Source organism: Myotis brandtii, unplaced genomic scaffold (assembly GCF_000412655.1).
Source record: "Myotis brandtii unplaced genomic scaffold, ASM41265v1 scaffold731, whole genome shotgun sequence".
Classification (NCBI taxonomy): Eukaryota; Metazoa; Chordata; class Mammalia; order Chiroptera; family Vespertilionidae; genus Myotis; species Myotis brandtii.
In genome coordinates this window covers 741,285-758,196 of record NW_005370895.1, presented here as the reverse complement: position 1 = coordinate 758,196, position 16,912 = coordinate 741,285, and the positions used below count along the sequence as shown (strand labels likewise).

General features: G+C 48.4%; 1 protein-coding gene across 2 annotated transcripts in view; it reads left to right on the top strand.

Moving 5' to 3' along the window:
* LOC102248306 (integrin alpha-9) overlaps positions 1–16,912 on the top strand; it is a 107,214-nt gene that overhangs the window by 5,042 nt on the left and 85,260 nt on the right. For both annotated transcript variants that reach the window (XM_014530331.1, XM_014530330.1), the window contains exon 3: positions 1,674–1,797. In XM_014530331.1, the coding sequence (XP_014385817.1) occupies positions 1,674–1,797 (124 nt within the window). The remainder of the gene's footprint in view (positions 1–1,673; positions 1,798–16,912) is intronic.

The following is a 16,912-nucleotide window of genomic DNA, read 5'->3' as shown; positions in this document are numbered from 1 at the left end:
CCAAGGTACATGCCCTTGACCGGAATCGAACCTGGGACCCTTCAGTCCGAAGGCCGACGCTCTATCCACTGAGCCAAACCGGTTAGGGCAGTTTCCTGATTTTTTTACGTGGACTTTTTCTGTTGAGCTCTAACACACATGCAGGAAAGTGCACCGATAATCTGTGTACACCTTGATACATTTTCACTTGGTGGCATTCTCAGAAGGACTTGCCCCGCATCAGAGACCCCTTCCCCATGCCCCCAAGGCCACTCCTTCTTCCCCTGGAGGGGGTTGGGGGATGTCTGTGTGGGTGGCTCTATCACATCATGGCCCTGTTCCCCTCAGCCATGGTTCTCAGTGATCTAGGGGTAGACCTGAGGGCCTGGCCAAAATCTGGCCGTCTATGTATCACAAATGCATGTGCAAGAGGTGGGGGCTTAGGTATCTTTGTGGCTGAGCCACCCGTAGAAGCTCAGTAACTCCCTCATTCCCCAGTACTCCCCCCACCCGGCAAGGATGCACTGTTAAAAAAGGCCTTTGAATTAAAATGCTCATCTTCTTCCTTTTATTCTTTTGGGAGGAAAGACAATGTTTGTATTTGAAATGTGTCAGATCATAAGATGGGATGCCAGCCCCTCCTCCCCTTTGCTAGGATTTCATGGGTCCTGCTGTTTGCAGAGAATGCTCTTTCCTGTTCCCTCCCTCTGCCCCCGCCTTCCTCACAGCGGAGCCCGTTTGGAGAGATTGATGGAGTTCTTAATGCTTTGGAGACAGTCTAGGACTTTTTTCAAATGTTGGGGTCAGACTGACATGTGTGTATATATAATGATAATCGGGGCTAAACAGTCTTTTCTTTTTATAATTTATATTCGGAGACACTTTTCCTGCACGCGTACTGCCTCTGACCCTTGGCTGTCTGACCCACAGAATGCCTTAATTTTCCTTCAGTTTACTGGGAAATGCAGTGTTTGGATCTTCGAGGAATTTTCTAAGATCCCTCCGTAAACAGTTTACGGTTCTTAAAACAACACGAGGGGGCAATAAACTAGACACTTAGGGCAGCGAGTCCCTCCCGGTGAGAGCCCGCGTGCTCCTCCGTAAACATCCGCCTCTCTCCACGGTCCCTCCGACCCAGAAACACAGTAAGACGGGCCAAGCCCTCGCTGCCAACGGCTCTACACAATCCATAAACTAAAATGTAGCGGATTTACTGGGTAATTCGAAGATGATGAGGGATTCAAGTTTGCAAGCCATCAGCATTGAATCAGAACTAAAATACAAAAAAATCAATTACCAAGTGGAATAGAGTGATGATCTGCTTAGCGATACATGTTTATAGCTCCTTGCCCTGTATCGTTTCAGTCTATTGAGAAATGGGCTATGGGTACGAAACAGTACCACGTGGGGAGGATGAAGGTGGCTTGTGGTACAAGGAATAATGAGATTGTCTTACGTAGTTTCATGTCATAAGGCAAGAGGCCTGTGTGACCGAACTCAGGTGTCCAGTCCCCTTGAGTGTGTCCTCTTCGCCTTTGGGCAGAGAGTGGCCTTGTCCGGGGTCCCGCTGGCAGGCGGCCTGAAGGGATGAAGCGCCGAGAGGCTGGCGGGCAGGGTGTTTCCTAGAGCGATCTGACGGACTACCAGGCTCCGGGGAGTCCCTTCCCTGCTCTGAACCCCTCTCTGTCCTTTAGGCCTGTGCCCACCGCTGGAAGAACATCTTCTACGAAACAGACCACATCCTGCCCCACGGCTTCTGTTACATCATCCCATCCAACCTCCAGGCCAAAGGCAGGACGCTGATCCCTTGCTATGAAGGTGAGCGCTCTGGGTTCTCCCACGCCCTCTACCCACGTGGGGCCCTAAACAACCCCCCCACCCAGCACTTCCCCCAGCTTTCCAGTCTCTAACAGGAGGGCAGCACCGTGTCCCCAGGTGGCCTCTTGGTCCTGCCCAGGTAATGAGGAGGGTGGGAAGGGGGTCATGGTTCTGGGCCCTGCTCAGTCTTGCCCAGAGCCCCTGGTGCTTGCCATGCTTCATGAAGTCTCTGAGATCAAAATTCACCCAGTCCCAGCCAAGGTGCCGGATAGAACTCTTGGTTTCCTGGTCCTGCCAGATGCTGTGTGACCTTGGGGAACTTGCTTTCTGTCTCTGGGCCTCCGTTTCCTCACCTGAAAATTCAGAGGTTGGCTCAGAGAGTCTCCACAGTTCCGTGGAGCTCCCGGATGGACGTGAGGCTCCTGAGGTCCTCCTGGCCACACCCATGGATAAATGCCCAGAGGCAGGGGACAGAGATTTCCCAGGATTCAGTTTCATAACATCAGAAGTCGGACTTCCCTCTTGTCTGGTCCGTGCACCCTGTCGGAGGCCTGAGAATTGGGTGCGCCCTCAGCCCAGTGTTAGAGCTGCTCCCCAGGGGCCGCTGGGGGGTCTGGGAAGGAAAATGTGTTTCCTCAGGCTCCCTGCTTAGCATCTTCCAACGGCTGGGCCCGGGGGACCCATGGAGCCAGTTGTTCTTTAGTTGAGTTGAATTTGGCTTCAGGGATTCAGAAAAGGCTGTCATTTTCTCCCGTTGTGTAGCTTGCACACTCACGTTTTCTGAGCCCGATTCTGAGTGAGCTAGAACCCGTTTCCCCTCTAAGACTGGCTGTTGTATTTTAATTCGCCCCCTGATTTGTTTGTTTGGACAGAAGTCTCGACTCGCCTGTGTCCTCATTCCTTTGGGCCTCCCTGGGTTTTCCCAGGTTTCAAATTCTGTGGCCACCAAAGAGGTTGCTGAGAAACGCTGGCTGGACACCTGCACTTTCCTGCCTCAGGGAGGACCCTCCAGGCCCTGACGGGGACTCAGGTGGCCCGAGCAGGGTGTTCGGTGACGTGGCCCCGCAGAGCAGCTGGCAGGGCCCCTGCAGGGGCCACGGGCTCTCTCCTTCCCTGAGGACGAGCCTTCTCCCCAATGTCAGCATTTGCTCAGCTGGCGGGGCCACGCAGGGACATTGACCTCTGACCCTCTTATCGCTGTATTGCCCCCATCGAAGAAAAACTTCATCTGAAATATAGATGATACTGTAATCAGTCAAGAGGGAGGGGTAGGTAGTATAAATACATAAATTACGGGTCAAAGCTGTATTCTGCCTGCCCAGTGTATTCCTCCGGGATCAAAGAATGAGTTAGGATATGGAAGCGTGTGTGTGTGTGTGTGTGTGTGTGTGTGTGTGTGTGTGTGTCCCCAGGGGGAAGGAGGAGGACCGGGAGCAGTAAGAGGGTGGGGTTGGGGTGCAGAGTGTTGAGGTAGAAGCGCAGCCTTTTAGAACAACAGGGGATTGAACAGAACCATTTCTGTGGTTCTTGGTCCATAAGAGGCCGGGGGTGGCAGGTGCTCAGATTTTTCTAGAAGACTAGAACGGCAGGGTGGGGCACGCAGACCTCAGTTAGGGCTCTTGCCTTTGCTCTGTTGGTTTTGGGGATCTTCCTCCCTGTGTTGTGGTCTACACTAACCTACATTGGCTCTGAAGGCAACCATTATTTCCTCTTAATGTGGAAAAAGTCGGTGACGCAGGCTCTCTATTCACTGGGCGGGGATCGCATCATGATTAAGAACAACGGAAGTACGGTAGGGTTTGACGTGACCCTTCAAATATCACCTAGGCCAGCCCGTCTTTGTTGAGGTCTAGAGATGTGGTGTGGCTTCCTCAAGGCCAAGTTTTTCTTTCCATTCTGTTATTCAGATGCCACACAATGGAGAGTAGCCTGGTGGCCAAGAGCACAGGCTCTGGACCTGGCTGCCAGAGTTCAATGGCACTTGTTAATGGTGTGACTTCAGTTGAGTTATTTAATATCTTTGCGCGTAGCCCCCCTCAAAGGGCTGTGAAGAGGATTGAGTTAATATCTGTCAGTTCTTAGAACACTGCCTGGCATGTATGTGCTGATATACTACATGCTAAGTATTCGTATGCTAACATACCATACTAGAGGCCCGATGCACGAAATTCGTGCAAGAGTAGGCCTTCTTTCCCCCGGCTGCTGGCACCAGCTTCCCTCCCGCACCCGGGACCTGGGCTTCCCTCACAGCCCTGGCTTCATCCAGAAGGTCATCTGGTCTAATTAGCATATTATGCTTTTATTATTATAGATTATGGGCTAGTGTTTTTTTATACCAAGCAAGTGTTTGTTAAATCACCATGAGGTGACTAATTTGTCTATTAGGAATAGAGTCCACTTAGGCTTATTAAGTTAGATACTGTGCTCAGTGCCTGATAGATAAAACCCAAGTCTCAGAGAGTAAGAAGTTTCCCATGTACAGGGGAGAACAGAGAGGGAACACAGTGTTTCAAAAGTGAGAGAGCTGTGTGTGGGGTGGAGAATCCCGTGCCGGGTACCTCTCCCCAAGGGCCCGCGCTGCATCCAAGTTCGAGTTGGCACTAGGGCAGAATTATTTTATTTTACAACTGGAAAAACTGAGACCTGTGTAGAGTCTGCGGTCTGATGGGGCCCATAGAAGAAGAATGGTGGGAGTCCACAGGTGGGCATGGCGGAGGGTGCAGGGCAGGGGGAGGGGGAGGTTCGAGTCCTGGGGAATAGCAGAGAGACCACTGGAGGGGTGGGGTGCTTGTTCAGACCTGCTCTTCGCTGCTTCTGTCTTCGCGGCCACAGGCCTGTGGCTGGACCCTCGGTGGGACTGGATGCTGTGATGGCTCCATTGCATTTACTTCTTGGGGCGGAGGCGGGAGGGGGGAGGATCATGAGGAAACTCAGGTGACAGTACCCAGGAAGACCACACATTGTTCTGTAATTGTGGCCTTATTGCAGGTCCCGTGAGGGCTCGCTGTGCTCTCTTCAGAGCGTAGCAAGGTTGGTTTAATTACGGAAAGCCTCTAAGTGTGTGGGCACCCGTCCAAATGTCTCAGACTTTTGAATTCTTAAAAAATTGGTCTTTGGTTTGGCACAAGGGCCTTTTTCTCATGACTTTTCAGGTGCTTCCTGTTTCTGGTTTGGTGGGAAATGCTATCAGAATATCCTGTTTGGAACCGGGAAATGTAGAGGGAATAGGAAAGAAAAATGGATTTAGGGCAAAGTAAAATATAGGAGTGGAGCATACCCTTAAGTCAAACCATTTAGTCCATGTTCGATGCAAGCTCAGCATCGTCACCACCATCTGTTGCTGGTTTTAGCAGAATCTGCGAGAAACCCAGAGGTTCGGTGGGATGACATATGTGGGGAAAACTTTGTAAATTGAAGAGCAAGCACTGTAAAATAGTAGTTACTGTTAGCCAAGTCATGATAGTGTAGGACTCCCAAAAGTCGTCAGTGCATTGATAAAATCAGATGCAGAAATTTCTTTCATCCTCGAACCTATTGAAACAGGAAGCCAGAGGTTGGCCGGAGTGGGGCTGTATAACAGTCACTTTTTATTGTGATAGAACAGCCTCACTAATATGGAATAATTTGAGAGCAGCTCAGCTACATTAACAAAAAAGTGTTCCAGATGAAACCCTGACAAATGTAATTAGGGTGCCAATGTATATTAGACCTACTTTCAGAATCTGGCTTTATCACCGAGTTATCCCTGTGATTTCACCCATTGCTCCTACGTTCTGACTGGGTGACTTTGGGCAAACCCCTTGACCCTCAGCGCCCTCATCTGTAAAATGGGAGCGATCAAGCCCTATTTAAGTGTTATTTGAGGTATATAATGTGCTTAATACAGTTCCTAGCTCAGAGTGAGCATTCAATAAATGTGAATTTTCTGATTACCTTCTAAGTACCATAATAGTATTCTTAAACATTCTCAGAAGGAATCTAGCAGATTCTGCTTTAATGGGTAATGGAGGTTAGAAAGCTGAGTATTACTAAAATGATGCTAAGACTTCTTGAAAAGATGACCATTTCTTAAATATTTGCACAATTGATTTGCTTGTTAAACTCTCTTTTTTTTTAGTAGATGATCTAGAGTTTAACTCATGCCACATTTAAATGTTCTCAAGTGTGGAGTTGTTGGGGTTTGAATTTCTCAAATTTTACTGTGTTTTAAAGCGATCCCATCGACTCTGAATATTTCTGTACCACTTTATTACCAGGGTGTGGCTGTGCTGGCCTTTTATTCCCTATTTGTTTTGCATCTCCAAGGACAGCGATCATTTCTAGGGAAGGGAATAGATCACCCATTCAGATGTGAAGGTCTTTTGAAATCTCCCTTCTAATGTTGGAGGCTATGGCTCCCCAGGGGATAAAAATCAATCAAGAGCCATTTACAAATGAAAAGCAATTTAGTTTTTTGTTTTTTGTGTGTTTTGTTTTGTAGATAAGTCTAAGTTGATCCCTTTAAAAATTAAGAACAAACCCCCCATAGATTTTTATTGAAGAATATTTACATAGGATTTTATGGTTTCCAAAGAGTTTTCATAAACATGATCTCATTTAAGTAAATATAGCAAACATTTAAAAAGGGATGCAATTAGCCCAGTGAACTTCACTAGCTCCATCCTGACAACTCCCTGAGACCCTGCCCCAGCCAAATCACGCTTTGTTTGAGACTTGAGACTCTTTCGTTGCCAGCCAGGCTGGGCCCTCTTGCAGTCTTTCTTAAAAAACTCCTGAGGAATCCTGGTCAAGCTGGGATGGTGTCAGGGATGTATAGGGAGAAACTGAATTATGTGGCTTCAGGGCAAGGGCTGGAGGGATGACTGCCATTGTCCCTGTGTTGGCATGGCCAATGGGTGCCATCTTTCCTGTGTTGAGCCCTCCCCCATCACGTCCGAATCTGAATCTGCATTAACCTGGTGAACACCACTTGTCCCACAGTGGTGACTCCCTGAGACCTGCCTCACTCAGCTCACATACCACCTGAGACTCTTTCAGTGGCTGAGCCTGGCAGGCAGCTGGCAGGTGGTGGCAGGTCTTGGGGTGCCTGGTGCCTTTTGTCGACCTGCCCCAGGCCCAGTACTGGTGGCAACTGGCCTCAGATTGCAGTGTGGCCTCTCCCATGCACATCCACACGTAGCACATGCAGCTACCAACTGCAGATCACTCTGTAGCTTCTAACAGGTAGTTCCAGAGTGGTCACAGGAAGTGTCTGACATTGACCTACACTGAAGCTCCTTCCAAGAGGCCCTAGAACCAGCACACGTGGTGGCTGACTACAGACCACAACAGAGCACCACCGGATAGCTCCACAAGTGGCACACCCAAAGGATAGTCTCAGTAGGCACCAGACCCTACGGGGGCAAATCCTGCACCATGGGGCCATGGCCAATCCTCACAGTCAGGGCCAATCCCATCTGCTGACATGCTAACAGCAGTCGAAGCACAACTACAACAAATGGCCCACACAACGGACACTCCTGGAGCACCCAGCTCAGGTGGCCCGGGAGACTGGGCCCCATAGGACATTTACTCCCTAAGGCCACCCTTCCAAAAACTGGGAGATGTAAAAAATATACCTAATATGTAGAGACACAGAGGAACAGCCAAAATGCAGGGATGAAGACACATGGCCCAAAGGAAAGAACAGAAGACATCTCCAGAAAAAGAACTAAATGACATGGAGGCAAGCAATCTACCAGGTACAGAGTTTAAAACATTAAAATGTCCGTATTACCTAAGGTCATTTAAAGATTCAATGCAATTCCTATCAAATACCAATTGCACTTTTTACAGATCTAGAACAAATCCAAGAATTTAACTGCAAAGGACTCTGAAGAGCACAATGATTTTGAGAAAGAAAAATAAAGTTGAAGGTATAACGCTACCTAATATCAAACTATACTATCAAAACAGCATGGTGCTAGCATGAGTGCAGACATGTAAGTCAATGGAACAGATGAAAGAGCCCAGAAATAAACCCACATCCATATGGCCAATTAATATATGATGGAGGCAAGAATATACAATGGGGTAAAGACAGTTTCTTCAACAAATGGTGTTGGAAAAATTGTACAGACACATGCAAAAAATTGAAACTAGACCACCTTCTTAACCAACATATAAGAATCAGCTCAAAATGGAATAGAAACTTAAATGTAAAACCTGAAACCATAAAATTCCTAGAAAAAACACAAGCAGTAACCCTCTGATATTGTTCTTAGTAATATTCTTTTCTGATATATCATCTTGGGCAAGGGAAACAAAAGAAAAAAATAAACAAATGGGACTATATGAAACTAAAAAGTTTTTGCACAGCAAAGGAAACTATCAACAAAACAAAAAGACAACTTATTGAATAGGAGAAGATATTTGCCAATGATATCTGATAAGGGGTTAATATCCAAAATTTACAAAGAATTCATATAACTTAACACAAAAAAAAACCAACCAAACAAAAAACAATTCAACAAAAAAATGGGCAGAGGACCTGAATAGACACTTCTCCAAAGAGGACATACAGGTGGCCAACAGACAAATGAAAAAAACGCTCAAAGTCACTAATCATGAGAGAAATGGAAATTAACACTATGATGAGCTATCACCTCACACCTGTCAGAATGGCTGTCATCAATAAATCAACAAACAACAAGTATTGGTGAGGATGTGGAGAAAGTGAACTCTCGTGCACTGTTGGTGGGAATGCAGATTGGTGTAGCCTCTATGAAAAACAGTGTGGAGGTTCCTCAAAAAATTAAAAATAGAACTACCCTATGGCCTAGGAATTTCACTTCTGGATAGTATATATCCGAAGAAATCCAAAACACTAATTCAAAAAGATCTATGTACCCCTATGTTCATTGCAGCTTTATTTATAATAGCCAAGGTATGGAAGCAACCCAAGTGCCAACAATAGACCATTGGGTAAAGAAGAAGTGGTACATATATTTAATGGAATATTACTTGGCCTTAAAAAATGAAATCTTAACCATTCGTGACAACAGGGATGGACCTAGAAGGTATTATGCTGAGTCAAATAAGTCAAAGACAAATGCTGTATGATTTCACTTTTGTGGAATCTGAAGAACAAAATAAGGAACAAACAAAACAGACACAACAGACACAGACTCATAGATACAGAGAACAGACTGAGGGTGCCAGAAGGGAAGTGGTTTGGGGGCTGGGTGAAAAGGGTAAATGGGCTAAGAAGCACAAATTAGTAGTTACAACATAGTCACGGGGCTGTAAAATACAGAATAGGGGATATAGTCAATATTGTAATAACTGTGTGTGGTGCCAGGTGGGTACTAGAATTATTGTGGGTGGGATGGCGTCATTTCATAAATTATATGATGGTCTGACCACTGTGCTGTACACCTGAAACTAATATAAAATAATATTGAATGTCAAAAAAAGGAATATTGGGCTCACAGAGGAATTCACTTTATATGTTCATTTACTCCTTACATTTTATATCTTTAATATTTATTAGTTCATTTAAAAAAATAATGAAAAAGTCTCAGTTTTGAATTATGGCCAGTAAAGGCAGAGAGGGACCCTGAGGAGGGAGAGGAAGGGTGGCTGGAGGGGACAGCCAGGTCTAGAGGAGCAGGCCAAGTCTCTGGCAGTGGCTCTCAGGGTCCAGGGAGCCCCATCAAAGCTTTTCCTTTGGTGCCAAGGATTTTTATCTTGGACACAAATATAGTCTACTATAGGCCCGGTGCATGAAATTCGTGCCCTTGGGGGAGGGGGTGTCCCTTAGCCCAGCCTGTACCCTCTCCAATCTGGGACCCCTCGGGGGATGTCCGACTGCCAGTTTAGGCCCTGATCCGGGTGGCCATCTTGTGACAACATGGGGGTGGCCATCTTGTGACAACATGGGGGTGGCCATCTTGTGACAACATGGGGGTGGCCATCTTGTGACAACATGGGGGTGGCCATCTTGTGACAACATGGGGGTGGCCATCTTGTGACAACATGGGGGTGGCCATCTTGTGACAACATGGGGGTGGCCATCTTGTGACAACATGGGGGTGGCCATCTTGTGACAACATGGGGGTGGCCATCTTGTGAGGACATGGCGGTCAATTTGCATATTACCTCTTTATTATATAGGATACTTCAAACATGTGTCCATACGTTGTGTGGAATTACTGATTGCTTAAACGGCCTCAATACTTCCTTATGGATGTCCAAATGTTATGAGTCGCCTCTTCTACATTTGCATATCTGTGTGATGGGTATTTAAGGTTTTATTCCTCTCAGAGAAACTAACAGATTCAGATTCACCTAACATGAATCAAGCACCTACTGGGTGCCAGGTGTTGTGCTAACATGTATGTTCTTACTGAGCAATCGCATCATTTGGTGGCACCTATTCTTATCCCCATTGTACAGATGAGAAAACTGAGGGAGGTTGATGAAGGTCATGGGCTTTTTAAGCAGAAGTAGGTTGCTGGCTTTTAAGTTCAGAGTATTTTTTTTTTTGTACTTCCTGTTCTGTTGGGATGTGGATTTTCTGTGTGATTACTGGGGAGCCCAGAGAAAAGTTTGCTATTCTTTTGTCATCATTTTATTTTAGGAAGGTTTAGGATACTACATTAAAGACTTTTCAAGCCTTGCTGCAGTCCCAGCAGGTGCAAGGGGCCTGATAAAATTTTCCTGGGAGGCTGTTCTGCATCTTTCCTACTCTGAGCGTTTGGTTCTAATCTCTGAACAGTGATTTGACTTTCCATGTGTTAGTGATTCCATAGCTTTTTAGCTTTGGGAAGAAAGTGAATTCTACTGGAGTTGTCGCTGAAGTAGGGCCACTTTTTTGGAGGGATGAAAAAATAACACAATGCACAGTCTTGGTCAGTTTGGGCTGCATAACAGAAATACCAGAGACTGGGTGACTTAAGACAACAAGCATTTATTTCTCCCAGTTCTAGAGGCTGGGAAGTCCCAGATCAGGGCTCTGGCGGGTGTCTGGTGAGGGCCCCTTTCCTGGTTCATAGGTTGCTGTCTTCTTATCTTAGTGCACCCCTTCCCCCGCCTCCCCCTTCCCCCCTCGGTGGAGAGCAGGAAGAAGCAAGCTCACTCGGGACTCTTACCAGGGCCCTAATTCAATGTAGGGGCCTCCACCCTCATGATCTCATCCAAGCCCAGTTACCTTCCTGGGCTCCACCTTCTGATGCCATCATGTTGGGGAGCATGCTTTCAGCATACGAATTTTGGGGGCACACAAACATTCAGTGGGTTGAATGTAGGCATATTATGATGTGCCTGTAAAGTTGCTAGTTTCTCCTTCTAAAGTAGGGAGCTGGCAAAAATGTGTTATTAGATTCTGGGAACACTTTAAAGATGACAAAACATCACTGCAATGTTTTTACCTGTTGTAATACCATAAAATGGACCATTTTAACCAGGTTCTGTGCCATTACGTACATTCGCATTACTGTGCAGCCACCATCACTAATCTCCAGGACGTTTTCCCAACCTGGAACTTTGGACCATTAAACAAGGACTCCCCATGCCCCTCCCTCCAGCCCCTGGCGACTGCCCTTCTGTTTTCTGTGTCAATGAACTTGACTATGGTAGGGACCTCCTATACGTGGAATCATAGTGTCTTTGTCCTTTTGTGCCTGGCTTATTTCTCTTGACGTGATGTCCTCAGGGCTCATCCATGTTGTATCACGTGGTAGCATTTCTGTTTTAAGGCTGAATAATGTTCCAATGAATTTATGGTAGGCAGTTAGACAAGATCAGAGCAAGAACGGCAGGGCAGGTACAGAGGTCACCAGGGTGGAAAGCCCCTGGTGCCTAGCAACTGGCAAAACTGTGAAAACAAGTCCCCTGCCCCCAGGGCAGCCTTTCCTCCTCTGGTTATGGCTGGACCCTCCCTTGACCTTTCCTCCCCGGCACATGCGGGTTAGACCCCCTTAGTTCCTACCCAGAACTCAAGTCCCAAGTACTGAGGTTGCTGAACCAAGGTATGGTCTGACCCCACCCCAGCGGCCCAGCGCCAACACGCGTATATCCCACACTGTATTTATCCATCCATCCATCAGTGGGGAAACAATTTTTTTTTAAAGATAAGAATATTATCACTGGAAATGCGCCCTGTGAGGCATGATGGTGTGGCCGAAGGAGATGGGTAGTTAGGAGCCTTGCTCTTTAATCCTGACGCAGGGTAATTAGCTGTGTGGCTTTAAAGAAACGCCTTGCTGTCTCTGAGCAACAGTGATTTCATCTGTAAAATGAATGGCTAGGGTTAGAATTAGAGACATTCTCTAAAGATCATTTCCCCTCTCAAAGCCTCTTTTTCTCACATAATTGTAAGTTTCTAGCTTTATTGCAGTGTGCATTTAATGCTCGCCATAGCTTAATTGTCAATTATTTTGATAAAACGTTGTCCCTTCCTCTCCAACCTAGCTATTTAGATCTTTTTATTTTTTTCCATTTAGATGGTGGTCCCTCACAACTGAGGGTCATTCTGTTTTCTCTTTAGTTTTGTATGTTGCAGCACCTTTTTTATTACCAGAGCTGTCTGCCCAACGTCGCTGTCTTCTAAATTGTTAATTGTCAGTTATTTAGTTTTCACTCACAAATTGAGGGAAAAAAAAATTCAGAAATAATTGAAGACTGGAAAGCTATTTTAAAAAAATCTGATATTTTATTTCATGGCTAAGCTAAGGAACCATGGAAAAATAATTTTAAAATTGGTGTGTTGAGAAGACTGGCTTTGAAAGATGAAACGTGCTCAGATGGGAAGTAGGAAGAGAGATTAGTAGGAAGGATATATGTTCCTCCGTATATAAATCTTGATCTTTCCATGGGTTGGTTTTATCCCACCAGGGTCTGGGAAGAGTGCAGGAAGGGACCCCACCCAAGTTTATTCTTGAACGAATTAAAATTCAAAAGCTCCGGGCATTGAGCTGTGTGGATTGTGAATGTCTGGAAACCAGCATATTTTTTCCTCTCTGAATTGCCTTCTGTTTAGACAGGGCTTAGTGAAACCAGCAGCTAAACCAAGGAGAATTCTGCCATTTTTAGAATGAGGAGCCATACAACTTCAATGCATCAAAGCGGGTGACGCAGGCCCAGTAATTCAGACCGGGCCGCAGCAGAAAGCAGCCTTCCGACCTGCCCAGGCTCCCCCAGCCCATGTCTAGGCCCCCTCCTTCAACCACTCCTTTTGCTTCCCAGGTTCAGTTCCCCCAGATGTAACAGCCTTCGATTTCCTGCAGCGTCTGTGAGCTGCTGGCCTGCCAAGCTGGCTTCTCCCTGCAGCTTCCAGGTGGATGCATGTTCTGTTCCCCAGGGCCATGTCCTCGGGGCATTCGGAGGCTGAGTGGGCGTGCCTGGGAGCAGCCCCCTGTGGGGCCCGCAGCCTTTGTGTGTGTGCAGGAACAATTCTTCCTGGGAACACAAGAGACTGAAGGTCCCACCCCATCCCTCCAACCCTACTTCCTGCACTTCTCAATGGCAGGGGTGTGACCTGGGGGGTCTCTTGCGGACGGACGCAGCGCCTGCGCAGCCCCTTATCTCCACGTGCCCTCCCCCCCTCTCCTGGTTCTGTGGGAGAGGCTTTCCTGCCTGCTGCAGGCTGGGCAGGCCAAATGCAAGTTTTCCAGGATGTGGGCATGGCACACAGGTGGGTCTACACACCCAGATCCCAGGCCTGTACGTTTGGGAAGTGCATTAGGGAGAAACCTCCACCTGACCTCTTTATGTCATTTTCTAAAAGAAAGAATCAGGTTATGGTAACTGTGGTGTCTTTAATGCACAGAGATAGCACTCCAAAAAGTGAAGTAACTGACGTGAGCTGTGGTCCAGTGCCCGGTGCATCTGGCCACTGCCTCTTGGGAAAGTCCCCGTAGCCCAGGCCTGGCCCTGATGGTCACCATGGCGCCCTGAGGTGTCAGTTTGCCTGTTGTGTGGCCTTGTTCCCTTTACAATGCGCTTTCTTAGGTCGCTCCTCACTTATTCGGGATTCCTGACTACCCAGCAGGCTCGGGCAATGTGATTTTTTTCTTTTTTAACTGCCAAGGAGCAGGCTGGGCTGGACCGGAGCTTGGGGCTCGGGCGGCTGTACCGGGCAGCGGGCTGCCTCTCCAGACGTGATTGATGAGGGACAGCTCTGAAGTCTGCGAAGGATGCTCACGTCAGTTCTTCAGAGGGGTGTGGCTTTGAGAGAGAGCACTTCGCCTACGGAGGATGGGTTTGGACCCAGACAAGGCAACGTTATGGGCCTGGTCTCCCGGGCTGGGCCGTCCCGGCTGTGGCTCAGGGGCTCCTCTTGGGTTTTGGGGGACAGTGAAGGGTCGTGCCTGGGGCTGGGCAGGGATTGAAGAACTGGATCTGCATATTCTCCTGGGGCCCAAGAGGAGATGGAATTGCCCAAGGTGGGCTCAGCCACTCTAGGTTTGGAAAGCCCAGAACAATCCACCCAGCAGGTCCTTGCTGTGCTCACACCCACCCTCAACCTTGACCTCTGCAGTTAGTTGTGGCACCGGGTGGAGAACCCAGGGGGCCTGCTACCCAGAATGCAATTCCTTTCCAATCAGGGCTGGGGTGGAGGTCAGGGAACCGGACAGGTTGGAAGAGAGAAGGAGGCAGGGCTGGAAGGTTGGGGGTGGGTGGGACAAAGGTCCAAATTGAAGCAGGTTGGGGGTTCAGTACTTAGTGTCAGGTGGGACGGAACAGCACGTATGCACCCCTGTCCTCAGCACGCACAGGTGCCTGGCACAGGGCTGGTGTTGGGGGCGCTGAGATGAATGAGCTCATCTTTGTGTTGAGTAGACTGTGAGATGAACAAACACGTTTTGTGATGAGCAGAGGGTCCCCTGTACCTTTACCTGCAAGGTCACCTTGACCGAGGAGCAGAGGAGGGTTCTGGAAGGCTGTGGGGGGCTTGCAATGTGCAGCTGTCTAATCCGGGCCCGTCCGTGGAGCCTTCCTAGGCTAGAGTCCTATAACTTCCCCCTTCCCTCCCAGAGTTTGTGGGGTGGGACGGGGTGATCCTCTCCCAAAGTAAGGGGCTGATCCCAGGGTCACACAGGATCCTGGGAGGCCGGAACATTGCCTGTCTTCTCCTTGAGAGGGATGGGTTCCAGTCAGGAGCCCCTAGTGGTGTGAGTCCTGTTTTCGGGCATCCTGAGAAGGCAGGTATAGTCCCTGGGGTTTCAGAACCTCAGAGCCGGTGGGATGGTGCCTGCTCTCTGTGCGAGCCTCGCCCTCTGACCTCTGATGAGGTATGTCCCTATTTGGGGAGCCAGGAGCTGGCCTGTGATGGTGCCCGGTCGCTGACTCCTTGGTGGCCGAGGCAGAAGTGACAGTAAAAAAGCTTCACTTCGCTGGCCTTTCTCCTGGGGCCGGGAGCTCCCCGTGCGTCTGTGGCCACCTCAGAAACCCTGGGTCTGCTCCTGGCATGGAGCGTGGGGATGAGGCGGAGAGAGACACGGACATATTCTTACCTACCGCTCTTTAGTGCCGCTCGCACGAGAGACCTTGAGACCCGTTTCTTCTTTAAAGCATGGAAGATTCTGACGTAGTCCCTATTCCTGTCGTAAACGTCTGAGGCCGAACGGGTGCCCTGCCGTATAGTTTCGTTCAGTTTGGGGGCATCTGAGTTTCCTTTCTCTGCTTTATTTGTTCGGGAGTGACAAGTGGGTGTTTAGGCCCCAGTGTCGGCGGGTGGATATGCTTTTTCCAGACTTTCTAGGTTTCATATAACTGTGCAGGTTGGGGCGTTCTGCTCCTTGTGCCATAGGGTGTAGGGATTATGATTACTTTTTATTGTTTCTTGCCATCCTACAACTGGATGCAGGACCTATCTGTGACTTTGTTGGTGTTGTTTTTTTAAAATATATTTTTATTGATTTCAGAGAGGAAGGGAGAGGGAGAGATAGAAGCATCAATGATGAGAGAGAATCATTGGTCAGCTGCCTCTTGCACATCCCACACTGGGAATCAAGCCCACAACCCTTGCATGTGTCCTGTCTCCTGCATATCCCACACTGGGGATTGAGCCCACAACCCTTGCATGTGCCCTGTCAGGGAATCAAACCGTGACCTCCTGGTTCATAGGTCAGGGGTCAACCACTGAGCCACACGGACTGGGCTATCTGTGACTTTGCACATGCCCCTCGCCCAGCCCCAGGGTGAGATTGTGTGGGCCTGCTGAGTTCTCCTGGTTACCAGGACCCCGCTAGGAGCTGCTTAGCTCTCTGCAGGGAGGACGAGTAACTCGCTTGACATTCCGTAGTAATTTAGCAGCGGTTAATGGCCACTTACTGGAAAATGTTACCAGGCTCTGCGGTGAGTGTTGTTAGGAAGTGAATTACTCTGGACGTGTCCCCAGGGCCCTTCCCCTTCTCCTCCAGCAGAGCTGGGCTGCAGGAAGTGGCACTGTGTTGCAATCCCGGCTTCACTGTTCCCTTGTATTATTTATTTTGTTTCAGATTTAAGGAGATTGTGTATTTATGTAGAAAAGTTTCCAAAGTAAGTATGTTGCTTTTCATGGTACCAGAGGCTTAGAGCCCAAGGGGGTGAGGGGTGTCCCCTGGGTTATTTTGCTGGCTACCCCTCACCCGAAGGTGCCCAGGGGCAGCCGTGAGCCAGGGTCCAGCAAAGTCAGGGTCACCTGTCATTAATCTGAGTCGTCTGAGCTGAACACCTCTCCATGTCTTTACACATGTCCTGAGTGCAGACGGCTGGTTGCTTCCTGGCTGTTGTGCAATCCCTCCCTTTGCAAAACCTCGGATGGGCCGCAGAGATGACAGCATGTGGCTTTTTGAGCCTGCCGAGCCTGGGGTAGAATTTTGGCTTTGTCGTTGACTAGCTGTGTGACCTTGGACAGTTCACTCAACCTCTCTGAGCCTCAGGGGTGTTACCTGTCAACAGGTAAATGGCGATACGGGCTCTCAGGGATGAAGGATATGTGCCATGGTGTGAGTCGACACAGGGCCAGGAACATGCTAAACACTTTTCCTTGCCAACTTCAAAATAAAACAGCCCCCTTTGGCAGGGTGGAGCGTTGGGAACTGAGGGAGTGGGGAGGAAAGAGCTCATCCTTTGGTTTTCTTTTGACCTG